The sequence below is a fragment of the Callorhinchus milii genome, unplaced genomic scaffold (assembly GCF_018977255.1).
Source record: "Callorhinchus milii isolate IMCB2004 unplaced genomic scaffold, IMCB_Cmil_1.0 Scaffold19, whole genome shotgun sequence".
Taxonomy (NCBI): domain Eukaryota; kingdom Metazoa; phylum Chordata; class Chondrichthyes; order Chimaeriformes; family Callorhinchidae; genus Callorhinchus; species Callorhinchus milii.
The window spans coordinates 8,325,824-8,342,682 of NW_024704760.1; the positions used below are offsets into that span (position 1 = coordinate 8,325,824).

General features: G+C 46.0%; 1 protein-coding gene across 1 annotated transcript in view; it reads right to left on the reverse strand.

The window, feature by feature from the left end:
• Positions 1-1,181: 1,181 nt before the first annotated feature.
• LOC103179078 (CD9 antigen) overlaps positions 1,182-16,859 on the reverse strand; it is an 18,776-nt gene continuing 3,098 nt past the window's right edge. The window contains exons 2-8 of the mRNA XM_007894162.2: positions 9,321-9,423; positions 4,842-4,939; positions 4,175-4,249; positions 3,354-3,449; positions 3,140-3,199; positions 2,265-2,348; positions 1,182-1,757 (exon numbers count right to left, since the gene is read on the reverse strand). Of these exons, the coding sequence (XP_007892353.1) occupies positions 1,692-1,757; positions 2,265-2,348; positions 3,140-3,199; positions 3,354-3,449; positions 4,175-4,249; positions 4,842-4,939; positions 9,321-9,423 (582 nt within the window). The 3' untranslated portion in view covers positions 1,182-1,691. The remainder of the gene's footprint in view (positions 1,758-2,264; positions 2,349-3,139; positions 3,200-3,353; positions 3,450-4,174; positions 4,250-4,841; positions 4,940-9,320; positions 9,424-16,859) is intronic.

A 16,859-nucleotide genomic window follows, 5' to 3' on the forward strand; every position in this document is an offset into this window, starting at 1 on the left:
ACTTTATCCCATAAATAGCTATACTTCCTAATTTGTCTAAAAATGTTGATATCGTGCCCCCTATACCCAAATTCAGTTTGTATATACATTGAGAAGAGCTAAATTCAGAGGAACTAAATCGTGAACTATTCCCACCCTCACAGATCCCACTGGTAGAACGACAACAAAAACGTATATAGCGCACTTCACGTGGGGACGCTTCTCGGAAAGATTAATAAGTGGTTGAGATTGACGACGAGTCGGGGAGAGAGGGGAAGGGACTGTAGACTCGGTCGAAAAGGATGGTCTTCAGGTGCATTCTACATACTGGCAAAGAGGGGACAAAGTGAAGGGTCTGAGGCAGGGAGTTCCAGAGTTGGGGTGTATTGTGTTTGAAAGCACAGCCGCTGATGGTCAAGTGGAGGGGACAAGGGTCCAGACTTCTCCAGCTAATTCATCCCTAGTCACCACAAAGAACCATTGAGAGAGACAAAGAGAAACAGAGAGTGAAAGAGAAAGAGAGAGAAGGCACAGAGAAAGATCGACTATTGGTGAGACAGATAATGAGAGATTCACTGACCGAGTCATTCAAAGAGAAAGGCAAAAGGTGGGGCTGAGAGAGAAACAGTGAGTGCCAGTGCCAGACAAAGTACAATTCTGATTCAAATCAATGTTGGCAGATCTTTTATTAAGAGCGAAATCAGTACGATATTTACAGGAGAGTTACAGCTGTAATCTGACCTGTTCTCAAATGCTAGGTGAATGTGACTGAGATAAAGGGAAGGGAGTGGAAGGGGTTCTGAATGATTAATTAGGAGTTTTGCTGAGGTTACGATCCTTTAGAATCTGGGTTGACACAGAAGAGAACAATAATAATTTAATAATCCTTGCATTTGATATAGCGCTTTTCACGTCTTCTAGACGTCTGAAAGCGCTTCACAGAATATACTGTAAAGTGAATTGACTGTATAATTGTGGGCGAAACGCTGCAGCCAATTATGCACAGCAGTGTCCTACAAACAGTCGTAGACTGAAGTGACCAAATTATTATTGTTTTTTATTGAATGATTATTATCCCGGAAAAGCGATCCGCCAATCGACTAACAACCGGGTTCCTATTTACTGCGAGGTAAACAGAGGCGTGTGGAGTAAGGAAACAAGGCCAACGTTTCACCCTGCTGGGAATAGAACCCAGGTCTCTCGCTTGCGAGGCGAGTGCTCTAAACACTGAGCTGCAGGACTCCACAGAATCTGATGGCGAACACCAGTGAACACTGGTGCACAGTGTGGTGTGAATGTAAGCCTGGTATCAGGTTAATGAAGAGGCAGTCGATGAGTCAATGACTAGACATCGGTACCAGCCGACATTACTCCCCTCAACCTTCCCCCGCTCCATGTCTGGCTTTAAACTATGTCCTCTCAAATATAACTGTTGACAGAATGAGAAATCGGAAGCTTGGCAGGACAGGGCAGCCTGTCCACAATACACAGCCACCGCCTTTAAGCATCTATTAAATACATAAAATAGAAATAATTTGCAGATAATCAAATAAAAAGCAGGGAAACTGTCCGTGTGTGATTCCCAGTGTTCCCGAGACTGGTTGGAGAGTGCTGCTCACAGCTGGGGAGCAGCTGGAGACAGAGAGAGATGGAGATAGAGAGTGCATGTGGCAGTCAAGCTGGGATGGGCTGGAGCAGAGCGGGATGCACTGTCACATTACATACTGGGAGTTGCGGATGGCACAGCACAAAACCATACTGAAGATCATTCCGAAAATCTGTGGGTAAAAGACAGCGAGGCTCATCAAAGATTCCTGCCATAAATTGTCCCATCAAGGTTCAACTGCAATTTACATTCATATAATAATAATAATCCTTGCATTTGATATAGCGCCTTATCATGTCGTTGACACATTTGAAATGCGTCAGCCAATTGCACACAGCAATGACCCACAAGCAGTCATGGATCGATTGAACCAATTTTTTTTTTTTTTTTGAGTGATTAATAACCGCCGATAGCAATCCGCCAATCGACTGATCGACCAGGACAATAGTTACAGGATTGTTAGGCAAATTAGGGGACAGGTAAGGAGGAATTCCTTCACTCACAGGATTGCTAGGGTTTGAGATTTATGATCATAAGTGACTACTGAGGCCACTCGAATCAATAGAATTGTTCAAAAGAGAACTGGCTTATTGGCAGGACTTGGATGGGCAGATCAGTCACTGGTTTCAGGGAATCATCCACTCAGCTCCTGAGGTTCCCGAGGTTACTCCCTGCTCACCATGACTCCAGCAATCGTGATTCCCATAATCCCGATGATGTATAGCTTCGACCTGAAGAACTCGTCCAGTTTCAGGATGCAGTCCTGCGGGGAGAGGAGTACAGCTCAGCAGGAGCAGAGTACGACCACAACAACAACAATTTGCGTTTATATAGTGCTCTTCACGCAATTTATTCTCGGAGGGCTTAACAGTGGCAGAGCCAAGCGCTGTGCCACACAGACACTGAGCAGCTGCATCACCCTGCAGGAGAGGCCTGAATAAAGAGTGCTTTGATAATGCACACACTGACACACACACTAACACTCACAATGTCACAATGACACACACACAATGACACACACATACATACTGACACCAGACACACATACTGACACACACACACACATACTGACTCACAGACACACAAACTGACTCACAGACACACAAACTGACACACACAATGTCACACACACACACATACTGACACACACACACACACACATACTGACTCACACAATGTCACACACACACTGACTCACACAATAAATGACACACACACATACTGACATACAGACACAGACACACATACTGACTCACGGACACACATACTGACACACACAATGTCACACACACACACACACACACACACACACATACTGACTCACGGACACACATACTGACACACACACACATACTGACTCACACAATGTCACACACATACTGACTCACACAATAAATGACACACACACATACTGACATACAGACACACACACACACACACATACTGACACACACAATAAATGACACACACACACATACTGACACACAGACACACACAGCTGACACAGTTACAAAGACTGAACAGAAAGTGGGCCAACGCTGAATGGAGACTCACCTCGGACTGCTGCTCAGCGGGACAAATGAAAGATTCATTGGCCGTGCCGCAGCACTTCAGCTGGAAGAGAGAGAGAGAGAACGTCACCCGCAACACACCATCCAGCCCCGACAAAGCCCTCGACTCAACCCCAACCCAAAGCTACCTCACCCCCAGTCCCAAACCAACCAGAAAAGGCACGGGAGTCAGGACTGGGGGAGAGAGGTGTACTCACCACTTTGTGGATCGTCACAATTGTGATGTTGCTTTTTGATTCCTTCTTGACTTTTTCCGACTCTGCTTTATAGTATGACTTCATCGTATCAATTATCTGCAAACAGTAACGGTACGGATTACCAGGGGAGAGTGATTACCAGGGGAGAGTGATTACCAGGGGAGAGTGATTACCAGGGGAGAGTGATTACCAGGGAGAGTGATTACCAGGGGAGAGTCATTACCAGGGGAGAGTGATTACCAGTGTGTGTTACAGGACATGCATCAAAGAACACAGCACAGCAACCGGTTACACCCTCTGTACGGGGTGTCCACAAAGTCCTGTTACCCCTTGTTTTCCCCCCCCCCTCAGAATGAATTTTTATTCTCTGTTGCAAACGAGTCGAGTGTAACAGTGTCTGATACCAGTAACTTCCCACCCACTCACTCGCTCGCTCACTCAATCCATGTTACGGAAAATGTGGCACTTGAACATGGCGATGGATCATTAAACACTATGAAAATGATGGCGCTGACTCTCTCTCTCTCTCTCTCTCACACACACACACACACACCCCGACCGATCTTCTGGATGTCTAACTACAGTTAAACAGTTGGGGGTAACAGGACTTTGTGAACACCCTGTACAACCACTCATTAGAGTCTGTCCTTGTGCATAGCAATCAGTTACACAGCGACTCCCAAGACACATCGACCAGTCCTGCGGTGAACAGCACCCACACACAAGGAGCGCGCTGGGATTGCTTCTGGTCTCTGCCCCTGCACAGCAACTAGCTCCAGATACGGGTGTCACTAACTCCTTCCTCTGTTTGCATCTCACACCTGCTCCTTGTTCAGGAAACCCCAAACTCCAGCGGTGATTTCAGCAGCGAATATCACCAGAAGACAGGCGAAAAACTGGAAAACAGGTGGAGAGAGGTCAGTGTTAGCGCAGCCCAGACACTGCCCTACCCCCACCCCCATCCCCCAACCCTGCTCCCACCCCACGATTTACGTCTCAGCCCCTACCCCCACAAATGAGTGCCTCCATTCTCCATTCCCACCCTCATACTCCATCCCACCCCACCCCATGTGTAGTCCTGTAGCTCAGTGGTTAGAGCACTCGCCTCGCAAGCGAGAGACTTCGATTCCCGGCAGGGCAAAATGTTGGGCAAATTTCCTTACTCCACAAGTCACTGTTTACCTAACAGTAACTAGGAACTCTGTTGTTAATTGATTGGTGGATCAATTTTCCGTGGGTAATAATTTCTTCTTCAAAACTAATAATAATTTGGTCACTCAATCCACGACTGTTTGTGGGACGCTGCTGTGCAATTCGCTGCAGTGTTTCACTCACAAAATATAAAGTCAATTTACTTTACAGTATATTCTGTGAAGCGCTTTAGACGTTATTATTATTATTCATAAGGGTGAGCTTTCCCAAGGTGAGAGGACAGGGTTTTGCAGCTATTGCTGCTTGGAGCTGAAGGAAGGAAGAGTTGGTACTCACTGATCCCAACAAGCACTGGGACTCCTGGACTGCCCCACAACATCCGAAAAACCCAATGATCATTATCACCGCACCCACTCCCATCAAGATGTAGATGCCTGGAAGCGAGGAAGAGCCGGAAGTCAGACTGAAGCACCTCAGCTACAGGCTGCACAGGACAGCAGAAACTATCAATAGGGAGAGCGAGATACAAAGAGAAAGACACAGACCGAGAGATAGAAGAGTTGGTGGGAGAGAATCGAGAGACAGATAAGAGAAGTCTGGTGTCGGAGAAAGGGAGAAGTAGCCTTGTATTAGAGGCAGACAGGAAGAATTTTTCACTTTCTAAAATCCTTCATTACCTTTACAACTATGAAGACGTAATTTTGAGTCCGCAGTTTACAATCCAATGCACATTAAAACACTGAGGTATATGATGGTACAATCTAATATATTCACATATATAGGGATGGGGAGACGATCACTACTGGCAAATCATTCCACACTCTCACAATTTTCTGGGAGGAAAAAGACTTTCACACTCCTGGTAAGAATCAAATCACTTACCAGTGGAAATAACTCCTCAAAATCCATCCTCTCAAAAACTTTAATTAACTTTGACACTTCTTTGACACAGCGCTCCAGGACACTACACCAAGTGAAGGGCGCTATATAAATGCAAGTTGTTGTATCGCGTCATGTCTCAGTCTTCTCTGCTACAACAGAGAGAGTCTTTGCGGAGTTCAAAACTGTGTGCACTATTCCATCTGTGGCCTAACCACTGTCTTGTAAAGATGTAGAATTTCCCTGCTTTGAAATGAATTATAGTAGATAAAACTCAGAATCTTGTTTGCCCTCTAAAGGTTTTCCATCTGTGATTCCATTTTTGAAAAGAACTATATATTTGTATCTTAGGTCCACAATTTGTCCACTCTATTGAGAATTCGACCACTTGAGTTACATTTCTATCCTTTTTGTCTTCTTCCCAACTACTTGACATTAAATTCCATTTTCCACAAATATGCCGACTCTACTAACCTGTGTGCACTATGTACACCATTTCACCCTCTGCTCTCTTTGTCACTTTGCCTATAAACTACAGTCACTACACCTTACAGTGTATCCTGTGAAGTGCTTTGACACTTCCTCCCAACGTGAAAGACGTCATACCAAATGCAAGGATTATTACAACAGCAATAACTTGCACCTTCGTAGTGCCCTTCAAGCAGGGTAGCATCTCAGAGAACTGAGTAAGTATGAATATAATTCCTTATTTAATATGATCCATGAATTTGGATACCCTACTTGCATGTCTAGATCATTACAACAACAACAACAACAATAAGATTCCATTTATAGAGCGCCTTTCACGTCGGGAGAACGTCTCAAGGCGCTGTACAGTTGGGTTGGGACCCGAGCAGAGAGGAAATGGTCAGGGTGAGGGGAGGGAAGGGAGGGAGGGAGCGAGGAGGGGGGAAATGGTCAGGGTGATGGGAGGGAAGGGAGGGAGCGAGGAGGGGGGAAATGGTCAGGGTGAGGGGAGGGAAGGGAGGGAGCGAGGAGGGGGTAGAGAGTCGAGAGGGGAGCTGAAGGCACGGTCAAAGAGAAAGGTCTTGAGACCGGCCTTGAAGGAGGAAAGGGAGGAGGCGGCGAAGGCACTGGGGATAGAGTTCCAGAGCCTCGGGGCTGAGAGGCTGAAGGCCCGACCACCGATGATAGGGCGGTTGGGGCGGGGGATGTGGAGCAGACCGGAGCCAGAGGAACGGAGGGTACGGGCAGGAAGGTAGGGGGATAGTAGGTCGGAGAGGTAGGAGGAAGCGAGGCCGTGAATATAATTAGGAAACAAGAACTGTCTTTTCACATCTGCATATAATTTGTCTGCGCTGGTGCTGAGAAGTAACTGCCTTGGGTTCGAGCCAGGCTAAGTGTGAGCAGAGTTCACACAATCAGTGTGCATAATGAATGGCGATGTGAGAAAGTGACATGTACCGATTGGCACCACTAGATGGCAATAGGAGACAGGATTTGGGGAATTATCTTTGAGTCTGTCTTCTGCACTGCCTTTGGACCGGGGCAGCTTCCGCATACTGCAGTGACCTGAACGTATACGATACACTCAGTATCACATACATATAGACTTCTGGGGAGCTGAACTCAGCTGATTTAGCACTTTTTTTTTGTTGCCTCCATCTGTTTGGACATAGTTACATAGCGTTACATACAGAGTGGTCATAAAAGCAATCTGCCAATTGACTAACAACCGGGTTCCTACTTACTGTAGGTAAACAGAGGCGTGTGGAGTAAGGAAACTCGCCTAAGGTTTTCTCACCGCCCGGGAATCAAACCCAGGTCCTCTTGTTTGCAAGGCGAGTGCTTTAACCAATACGTCACAGGAGCTAGTGTGAGGAGCGTTTACTGAAGCAGCAACGCCCTAACCCACACAATTCATTCATCAGCACGGAGCAGAGCGTCCGTCCGACACACCAGGTTTTGAGGAGCTGGGAAGGATAAAGTGTCACTGTGTGGGAAGAGTTAATGTGTCCGGAAATTAGGAAAAAGCTTATTATGTGAGGCACGGAGAAGGGTTAATGTGCGAGGGCTAGAAAGAGTGAAGATGCATGGGATGGGAAGCGTTAATATGTGAAGGCTGGGGATGGTTAAAGTTTGAGGGATGAGAAGGGATAATGCCGGAGGGTGAAAGTACGAGAGCTGGGAAGGGTTAACGTGCGAGAGTGCGGGGCAGGAAGCTCAGGCTCTCCTGGGCTCACGGCCAAATCCGCAGCAGCTGCTGCTCCACAAAATGTTCCATCTCCTGCAGCAGCAGCAGAGAATTTATGGAAAACATTCACAGACGGCCTGGCTCTTACCATTTCCAGGGCCCAACCTTTACTCCCCCTGCCCACCCCCCCCCAGCCCCAACACACACACTGTAGGGCACAACTCTCACTCCCCTCAAGGACTGGCGCCTAGCTTCCCTTCCCCTCCTTTCCAGGTCCGACCCTCGTACACCCCAAGTCCTCCACCATCCGCCCCCTCCCCAGCCCCTCGGTAGCTTAACACTTTCTGAGGGAGAGTCAGATAACAGGTGAGAAAGGGACAGAGAGACAGGGAGAGAGAGAGAGAGGGTAGAGAATTGTAATTTATCACAGCAAAACATCTCAAACTCTCTTCTCAGTTCCAATATCGATGCAGGATCTTTAATGTGCACCTAAACAGGCACTTCCGACAATCCATCATTCCTGCAGGACTGGCCTGGAATATCAGCCTAGATTGGGAGCTCGATCCTCGATGTGGGGCTCGAACTCACAATCTTTCCAGTACAAACATGCTCCAAGACACTATCCCATGTAAAGGGCATGATGTGACGGGCAAACTGTTGCTGTTGTTACGAACACAGAGCGAGAGAGTGATGCGGGAAGGGTGAAAGGGTTAGCAAACAGCGAATCCCACAGTCATACACATCTGTATTAAACAGGCCAGACTTCTGGAACATCGCTCTGACCTTGTTTAGCCGGATTACTATTGTAAAAACGTCCTGACAGGAGATGGGAATCTGACAGATACAGTAAAGAGACAAGATAATGATTAATCCTTGTGTTTGATATAGCGCCTTTCATGTTGGGAGGATCTGGCGGTAAAGGCGGTAAAGTCAGTCATTCAGTTTGTAGGATAATGAATCCTGTGAAGCGCTTTGAGACTTCCTCCTGACATGAAAGACGCTGTATAAAACAAGGATTATTCATTATCATTCTCTCTTTCAATGTCACTTCACAGGATTCAACAGTGAATGAGTGAAGTGAGTAATTCAAATTGTATTTGAAGGATTGTTGGCCAAGATATTATGTCTGCGAGAGAGAAACTCCCTTCTCTTTCCTTATCCTTATACATTGCGGGATCTTTAACGTCCATCTGAACGGGCAGACGGGACCCTAGTTTAACGTTTCAACCCGTGAGTTTCTGTGAATGTTCATTTCAACACCTCCTCTTGGATCTGCTCATTGTGGACCAGCCCAGACTGAGAGACCTACTGCTCTCACTGCACATGGAGGGGCTATCCATTGGGCACAGCTCACGTGCCCAATTCAAGGCACGTGAGCTGTGCATATGTGCGTGCATAACAAGGCTGCCATGAGACTGATACTAGGAGCTGGCAGTTAAACTGCTCAGTGTATCAGGAAATTATGTCACTCTGGGAAACAAGGAAAACTTCCTGAATGCTGCACCCCTAACCCGCTCCTCCCACCTACCATCACAATCAGCTTCCCGTCCCTTCAACTCTGCTTACTACTCACTAAGAGAGGCCCACCTCAGAGAGGGACGCTAGGCACTGACCCACCTGGAACAGGCACTCCGTCACAGCACGCACTCCCACCCCCCACCCCGCCACAGGGGAAGGGGGAGACAGGGAGGGGAGAAGCAGTGGTCATGAACCTCTTCCTGCCTGTTCAGGTTTGCTTGGCAGAAGCTGAGGCTCACTCGCTCGCTCACTCACTCACTTACCGACACAGAAGTGTGCGGGGCACTGTCCAGCTCCAAATATGGCAGTTGTCTTCGAGTCAAAGCGGAGCCACAGGGCGACAGCGAGCACGGCTGTGCCGGCCAACTGGTGGGAGATGGGAAAGTTAGTATAACAATCCGTGTAATTGATACAGCGCCTTATCACGTGGCAGAGATGCCTCAAAGCACTTCACAGCATTTTACTGTCGAGTGTAGTGATTGTGTATTTGCAGGCATACACGGCAGCCAGTTTGCGCACAGCAATGTCCCACAAACAGCCAAAAAGCTAGCGAGCAATTTTATATCAGGAATTGTCAGCTAGGACACCGGACGAAACTTCCTTTCCTTTTTGAATCGTGCCGCGGGATCTTTAATGTCCACCTGAACAGGCAGGCAGAGGGGACTTCAGATTAACATCTCGTCCGAAGTTCGGCACCTCTGACAATGTAGTGCTCCCCCAATACTGCATAGGAGTGTCAGCCTGGACTGTGGGCTCAAAGTCTCAACGTGGTGCTTAAACAACAACCTTCTGATTCAGAGGCGAGAGCGCTACCAACTGAACTGTGCTGACACCTGAGGTGAACTGAGGAGGTAATCCTTAAACTAGATCCAGATTACAGCAGGAGCCCAGCCAAACTACAGGCAATGGTTTGGAAAGTCTTTAAAACTAACTCACCACACTCAACACACATGGACACAAACACCCAACATACGCAAGGACACACACCTGGCTACATACACACCTGGTTACATACACGTACACACACACACACTAATACAAATACACACAACAAACTTACTTGCATACATATAAAAAATACAGTCAATCCACTTAGGTACTTGACAAAGTTGTTGTTGTTTACAATATATTCTGTGAAGCCCTTTGAGACATTTTGAACAATGTGATAAGACACAATATCAGATGCAAGGATTATTTTTATACAAACCTCTTGACATAAACATAATCATTCACCAACAGACCCGTCTATACACACACACCGACCGCAGTTTACTAGGAACATTATCGTCACTTGTTGTGAATCTAGTAAAAAGGAGTTTCCGCACTGACAGGATGGTGTCTTGGGAAGGGTGTGTGGGAGTTGGAGACAGCTCTGATGGTGGCAGCAAAAAGGATGTGGGATGTGGCTGGAGCCGGGCTGAACCTACAATCACAAACCTCCGGCCACTGCCGGTGATGTCACTGCTATTACTGCCTCGTCCTCCGCAGACACCAGCTTCTTGCCCTGCCGTGTGCCACGGCAGCTGTGGACAGCTGTAACAGTCTGGGCACAGATGTCGGGCAGCGGATGGCAGCCTGTATGAGAGGGTAATTGAGTGCAGGAGGCGCTAGGAGCTGCCAATGCATTTCCACATTCCAGCGAGGCCGGCAGAAGAATGCACAGACATTCACATGCGGGAGAACTTTTCTGGGGAATTGTCCGCTCAGCTCACAGCTCCCCTCCCCCCCCCCCCCCCGGCTAATCACAGCACCAAAATTAATTTGGTCACTTAATGCACGACTGTTTGTGGGACGCTGCTGTGTGCATTTGGCAGCCGCGTTTCGCCCACAAAAAACATATAGACAATCCACTAGCCAGTATATTCTATGAAGTGCTTTGAGGCGTCTCGAAGATGTGATAAGGCGTTATACCAAATGGAAGGAATATTATAAACAATGCCTCCCATGGCTTTCCCGCCCCGGACTGCACCACAGCCCCCTCCTCTCCACCCCCCCCCCCCCCACCCCAACACAGTAAAGTAACTGCAGGAGGTCAGAGTATTCATTTCAGGCATCCCCACAGCACAGAGGTCAGACATCACTCTAGCACACAGGTTCAGGAGCACATAGACAGCAGGACACAGTGGGGAATACATACTCGGAAGTACATGGGCGGCAGGACATTGTCTGGGAAGCGCAGTCAGGCTAATCTTTATAAAGATTCTGGAATTTAAAAGCAGGGAAGTGCCTGTTAAATACACACACATACAATCATTCAACACCAGACCCGTATACACACACACACACACACACATCTACACCTAGACTCACCTGGATCTAGTAATGTACTGAGGGAAGCTCGATGTGCCACCAAAAAGCATCCTGAAAATGTATGTATGTTCGCCTATCTCTGCCCCCGCCTCCTCCATCACCCGTAAAGTGGGGAGCAGTAGGGAATGAGGTAATGGCTCACCCTCCTGTAAAAGGGTGGCAGAACTGGGACTAGCCCACCGTGTAACTGCTCCCTGTAGGTAAAGGGAACAGAATCCCGGCCGGGACACCAGCCACGGTGACAAGGATGGAACTGGTTGGGTTGTTTAGTTATGTGTATGGTTTGTGTTGAGATGTTTCCGGGTGTTGTTATGTAAACATGTGTGTGTACAGTCCACATTGGGGTACCATCCGTGATCGGCAGGTGCGTTCTATCAGGGTGAGCGCGGGCGCGGAACATGTATGTATTGCACCCGGGAGCGTTTTCCCGATTGTGTTTAAAGGGAGCGTCTCAAAGAACGTGTACCCATTCTGTGTGTTTGTTAACCTATCTGCACTCCCCATAAAAGGTGGGAGGTGCTGCTTAAAATAGTGAGTGGAATTGACAAATGGGCGCCACATTAAATAATAATAATATTAATACTCGCATTTGATATAGCGCCTTATCACGCCTTCGAGACGTCTCAAAGCGCTTCACAGACGATACTGTAAAGTGAATTGATCGTGTATTTTGTGGGAGTAACTCAGCAGCCAATTGCGCACAGCAGGAGTTTTAAGGAGTATTTTGCCTTTAATTGCAGTTCTGGCTTCCGCCTTTGTTTATATTTCCGTTACTCTCTGCATCGGAAGACGTGTGGTTTTTAAATTGAACAGGCTGCTGGTAGGTAGAATGGATGAATTCCTGTGGCTGGGATTCCACTACGCTTGCTATTGTGGGGAAGTGGTTTACAACAGGACAAACTGTGCTGGAGTTTCCAATGATCCAATGTTCTCCATGCAAGGCTGGAGCACAAACAGCAGACTTTAGACACACACCAGCCTCTCTCTCTCTCTCTCTCTGTCTCTCTCTTTCTCTCAGGGAAACTTAGGGCTGTTCACAACATTTGAGAGCAGGATTCTGCCCTGGACATTAGCAAGAGTAACACATAGGACCATGACACATATGCACATAGATACATGCGTCACAATCACATGCAGAGTCCTGTAGCTCAGTGGTTAGAGTGCTCGCCTCACAAGCGAGGGACTTGGGTTCGATTCCCGAAAGTGTGAAACCTTGGGCAAGTTTCCTTACTCCACACGCCCGATAATAATCCATCAAAACAAAAAAGCCCAATAATAAATTGGTCATTTTCAATCCACGACTCTTTGTGGGGACACTGTTGTTCGCAATTGGCTGCCGCGTTTCACCCACAAATATACGGTCAATTCACTTTATAGTCTATTCTGTGAAGCGCTTTGAGACGTCTCGAAGACTTGAAAAGTGCTATATCGAATGCAAGGATTATTATTATTATTAGATACACACAGATATAAACATCAGAATCACACACAGACACACGCACATACACAGACACACCTGCACACTCACTGCGTCTCACACCTGCACACTTACTGCGTCTCACACCTGCACACTTACTGTGTCTCACGCCTGCACACTCACTGTGCCCTCCCCCACACACACCTGTATATTCACTAATGCTTTTCTGGACTTGGCTTCACCAGTTTACCCTGTGCCTCCCCCACACCACTATAGATCATAGCAAATTACAGCAAAGAAGGAGGCGATTTGGTCCATTGTGTTTATGCCGGCTCTTTGGAAGAACTATCCAATCAATCCCACGCTCTTCCCCATATCATTGCAAACTTTCCTTTTCAAGCACCTATCCAATTCCCTTTCGAATCTGTTTCCACCACCCTTTCAGGTAGTGCATTTCAGACTGTAACAACTCTCTTCATATAAAAAATGTCTCTTCGTCTCCCCTCTGGGTTTTTTTGCCAATTATCTTAAATCTACATCCCCTGGTTACCAACCCACCCACCAGTGGAAACAGTTTCGCCCTATTTATTCGATCAAATCCCCTCAGAATTTTGAACACCTCCATTGAATCTCCCCTGAACCTTCTCTGCTCTAAGGTGAACAGTCCCAGCTTCTCTAGTCTCTCCACATAACTGAAGTCCCTCATCGCTGGTACCATTCTGGTAAATCTCCTCTGCACCCTCTCCAAGTGTATAACTTTCTCTGTAAAGACGTTAGCACCAACTCTGCTTAGGTAAAGTCCATCTCAACTGTAGAGCTCCACTTGCCTGAGACTGACTCACTGTCTCTCGAATCTGAGCATGTTTTTCTTTAGCACAGTAAATCCTGGGTAAAAATGCACTTTGTCCTCCTGACGTGAAAGGCACTACGTCAAATGCAACGATCAGCTAGTTAGTTAGCCAGTTAGTTATGTAGTTAGTTAACTAGTTAGCTATGTAGCTAGTTAATTAGCTAGTTCGTTATGTAGTTATCTATGTAGCTAGTTAGATATGTAGCTAGCTAGTTAGCTCTCTAGCCACATGCTGACATTCCCCAACCTGTCTCTCTGTAGACGTTCTTCTTCATCCAAACCTTCTGTGATTTGGGGATTGTAAAATACAATCGCATAGGCTCAATGAAGAGTTTTATATTAGGAGGGAGGCTGATTCATATATTCTTGAGCCTACTGATAGCCCTTGGGAAAAGAGTAATATTGTTCCCAAGGTTTGATCTGTGATCTGTGATGCAGTGGATAATAATAATCCTTGCATTTGATGTAGCGCCTTATCACGTCTTCGCAACGTCTCAAAGCGCTTCACAAGATATACTGTAAAGTGAATTGACTGCATATTTTGTGGGCAAAATGCGGCAGCCAATTATGCACAAACAATCCAATATACGTTTGAACACTGTGATACCCAATGAAGTATACATACTCAGTATATAATCTAAGAGGAACAATAAGAATCTTTACATTTGGTGCAGCTCCTTTCATGTCAGGAGGACTTCTCAAAGTGGTTCACAGGATGAATGTAAAGTGCAGTGACTTTGTGTATTTTTTGGCGAATGTGGCATCAGGAGAAAATCCCTTCTTCTTTCGAATAGTGCCATGGGATCTTTAACATCCACCTGAATAGGCAAAAGGGGCTTCAGTTTTAATGTCTCATCTGAAGACGGCACCTCCAACAAAGCGGCACTGCCAAAATGCTGTGCTGGAGCGTCCTGAGACAGGGCTGGAACTCACAACCTTCTGACTCAGAGGCAAGAGTGCTACCAACTGAGCCAGACAATATACACTATAGCATTGAGATCCAAGATGCAGAGTATAATAGAAATACAGAAATGTTCTGCGTAGGAGGGAGCCATTTAGACCATTGTGTCAGTGGCACCTGTTTTCCCAAATTGCACTTGATTACTTATCACTCGCTCTCTCCTTGATACCTTGATACTTTTATTGCCCAGGGGTTTTATCAAGTTGCCTTTTGAACGATTATATTGATGCAGCCTCGCGAGGCACTTGCAACAATGAATTAAACACCAACTACCGTCTAAGTCAAAACATTCCTTCATAAGACGCTTTTCCGGGGGTAATAATTCCTTCAAAAAATCTAATTAAAAAAATAATAAATTGGTCAGTCAATCCACGACTGTTTGTGGGACAGTGCTGTGCACAATTGGCTGCTGCGTTTCACCCAAAAGATATACAGTCAATTCACTTTACAGTATATCCCATGAAGTGCTTTAAGATGTCTGAAAGACACGATAAGGTGCTATATCAAATGCAACGATTATTATTATAAACCTGAGATAATGCCTCCTCATTGCCAATCCCCCAACTAAAGAAATAGTGGTTTCCCTATTTAACTTGACATGCCACCTCGATATCTTAAAGACTGTTATATATAGCCTCCCCATCTCCTTTGCTACACTATAAAAAGCTCTGATTTAACCAGCCTCTCTTGACATAATTATAATAATCCTTGCATGCCATTGTGGGATTTGTCTCAAAGCACTTCACAGAATATATTGTGAAGTGTGTATTCTGTGGGTGAAATGCAGCAGCCAATTGCGCACAGACAGTGTTCCCACAAACTATCACGGATCGAGTGACCCAATTTTTTGTTTTGGGGCAGAGGGATTATTACCCCCGAAAAGCGATTTGCCAATTGACTAACAACTGGGTTCCTATTTACTGCAAGGTAAACAGAGGCGGTGGAGTAAGGAAACTTGCTTACGGGTTCGCCCCTTCCAGGAATCGTTATGTGTAACCATATAAACATGTGTGAGCTTTCATTTCCTGTATTATTCTTGTAAATCTGCGCTGTCCATCTATGTGACATTCTTTCTGTAATGAGGAGCTTAAAACTGAACAGACAATATTCCACCTTTGATGTAACCAATGTCCTATACAATTCCAACATAACTTTCCTACTTTTATAATCTAGATTCTATTTATAAATCCCACACTCCCATTTGCCTTCTCCATAGTTTCCTATCCCTGTTATCCCACTTCATTGAGTGTTTTAGTGGAGTTCCATAGTTTAGTGGTTCAAGCGCTCATCTCACAAGTGAGAGGATCTGGGTTTGATTGCTGGGTGGAACCTTAAACAAGTTTCCTCACTTCCAAATTCCTGACTATCCAATGCTTTGGGATGTCCTTCCAACATGAAAGGCGCTATAAAAAAATATTTTTTGTTATTGTTGTTATTACTCCACACGCCTCTGTTTACCCAGCAGTAAATAGGAACCTGGTGGTTTGTCGAATGGCGGATCGCTTTCTAGAGATAATAATCCCTCAAAAAATAATCGTAATGATAACGGTTTGTGGCACTCTGCTGTGTGCAATTGGCTGCCGCGTTTCACCCATAAAATACACAGTCAATTCACTTTACAGTATATTCTGTGAAGCGCTTTGAGGTGTCTCAACAATGTGATAAGACAATATATCGAATGGAAAGATTATTATTATTATTATTTTACCTTAATTCTATAATTCCACTCCCTATCCTTTTCTTGAAATGCAGAATAACACACTTATCTGCGTTAAATGATGTTGGCCACTTGTCCAACCATCACTTCTCTAAACTGTAAATTTCCTGCTAATATCTTACACAATCATTCTCACCATTTGCAAACCACTGAACTATCATCAAATTTCGACACAACCCCTCCTATGTCCACATCCAAGTTGTTTGTGCATCCGCTGACTCAGTTGGTAAGACTCTTGCCTCTGCGTGTGAAGGTTGTGTGGGGTCAAGCCCCATGTCAGGACTTTGAACTAACAGTCTAAGCTGACACTCCGGTGCATTGCTGGAGGTGCTTCGCATTGTTGGAGGTGCCTTCCTTTGGATGACATGTTAAATTGAAGTTCTGGTCTGTTCAGGTGGATGTTAAAGCTACCATTGTACTACTCAAACCAAAAAGAAGTTTTTCCTGGTGTCCTGGCCAACAATCCCCCTGATAAAGTCACTAGTCATTCACTTTTTGGCCGTTTGTGGGATGGACTGCTGCATTTGCCTACAAAATACAGTCACTA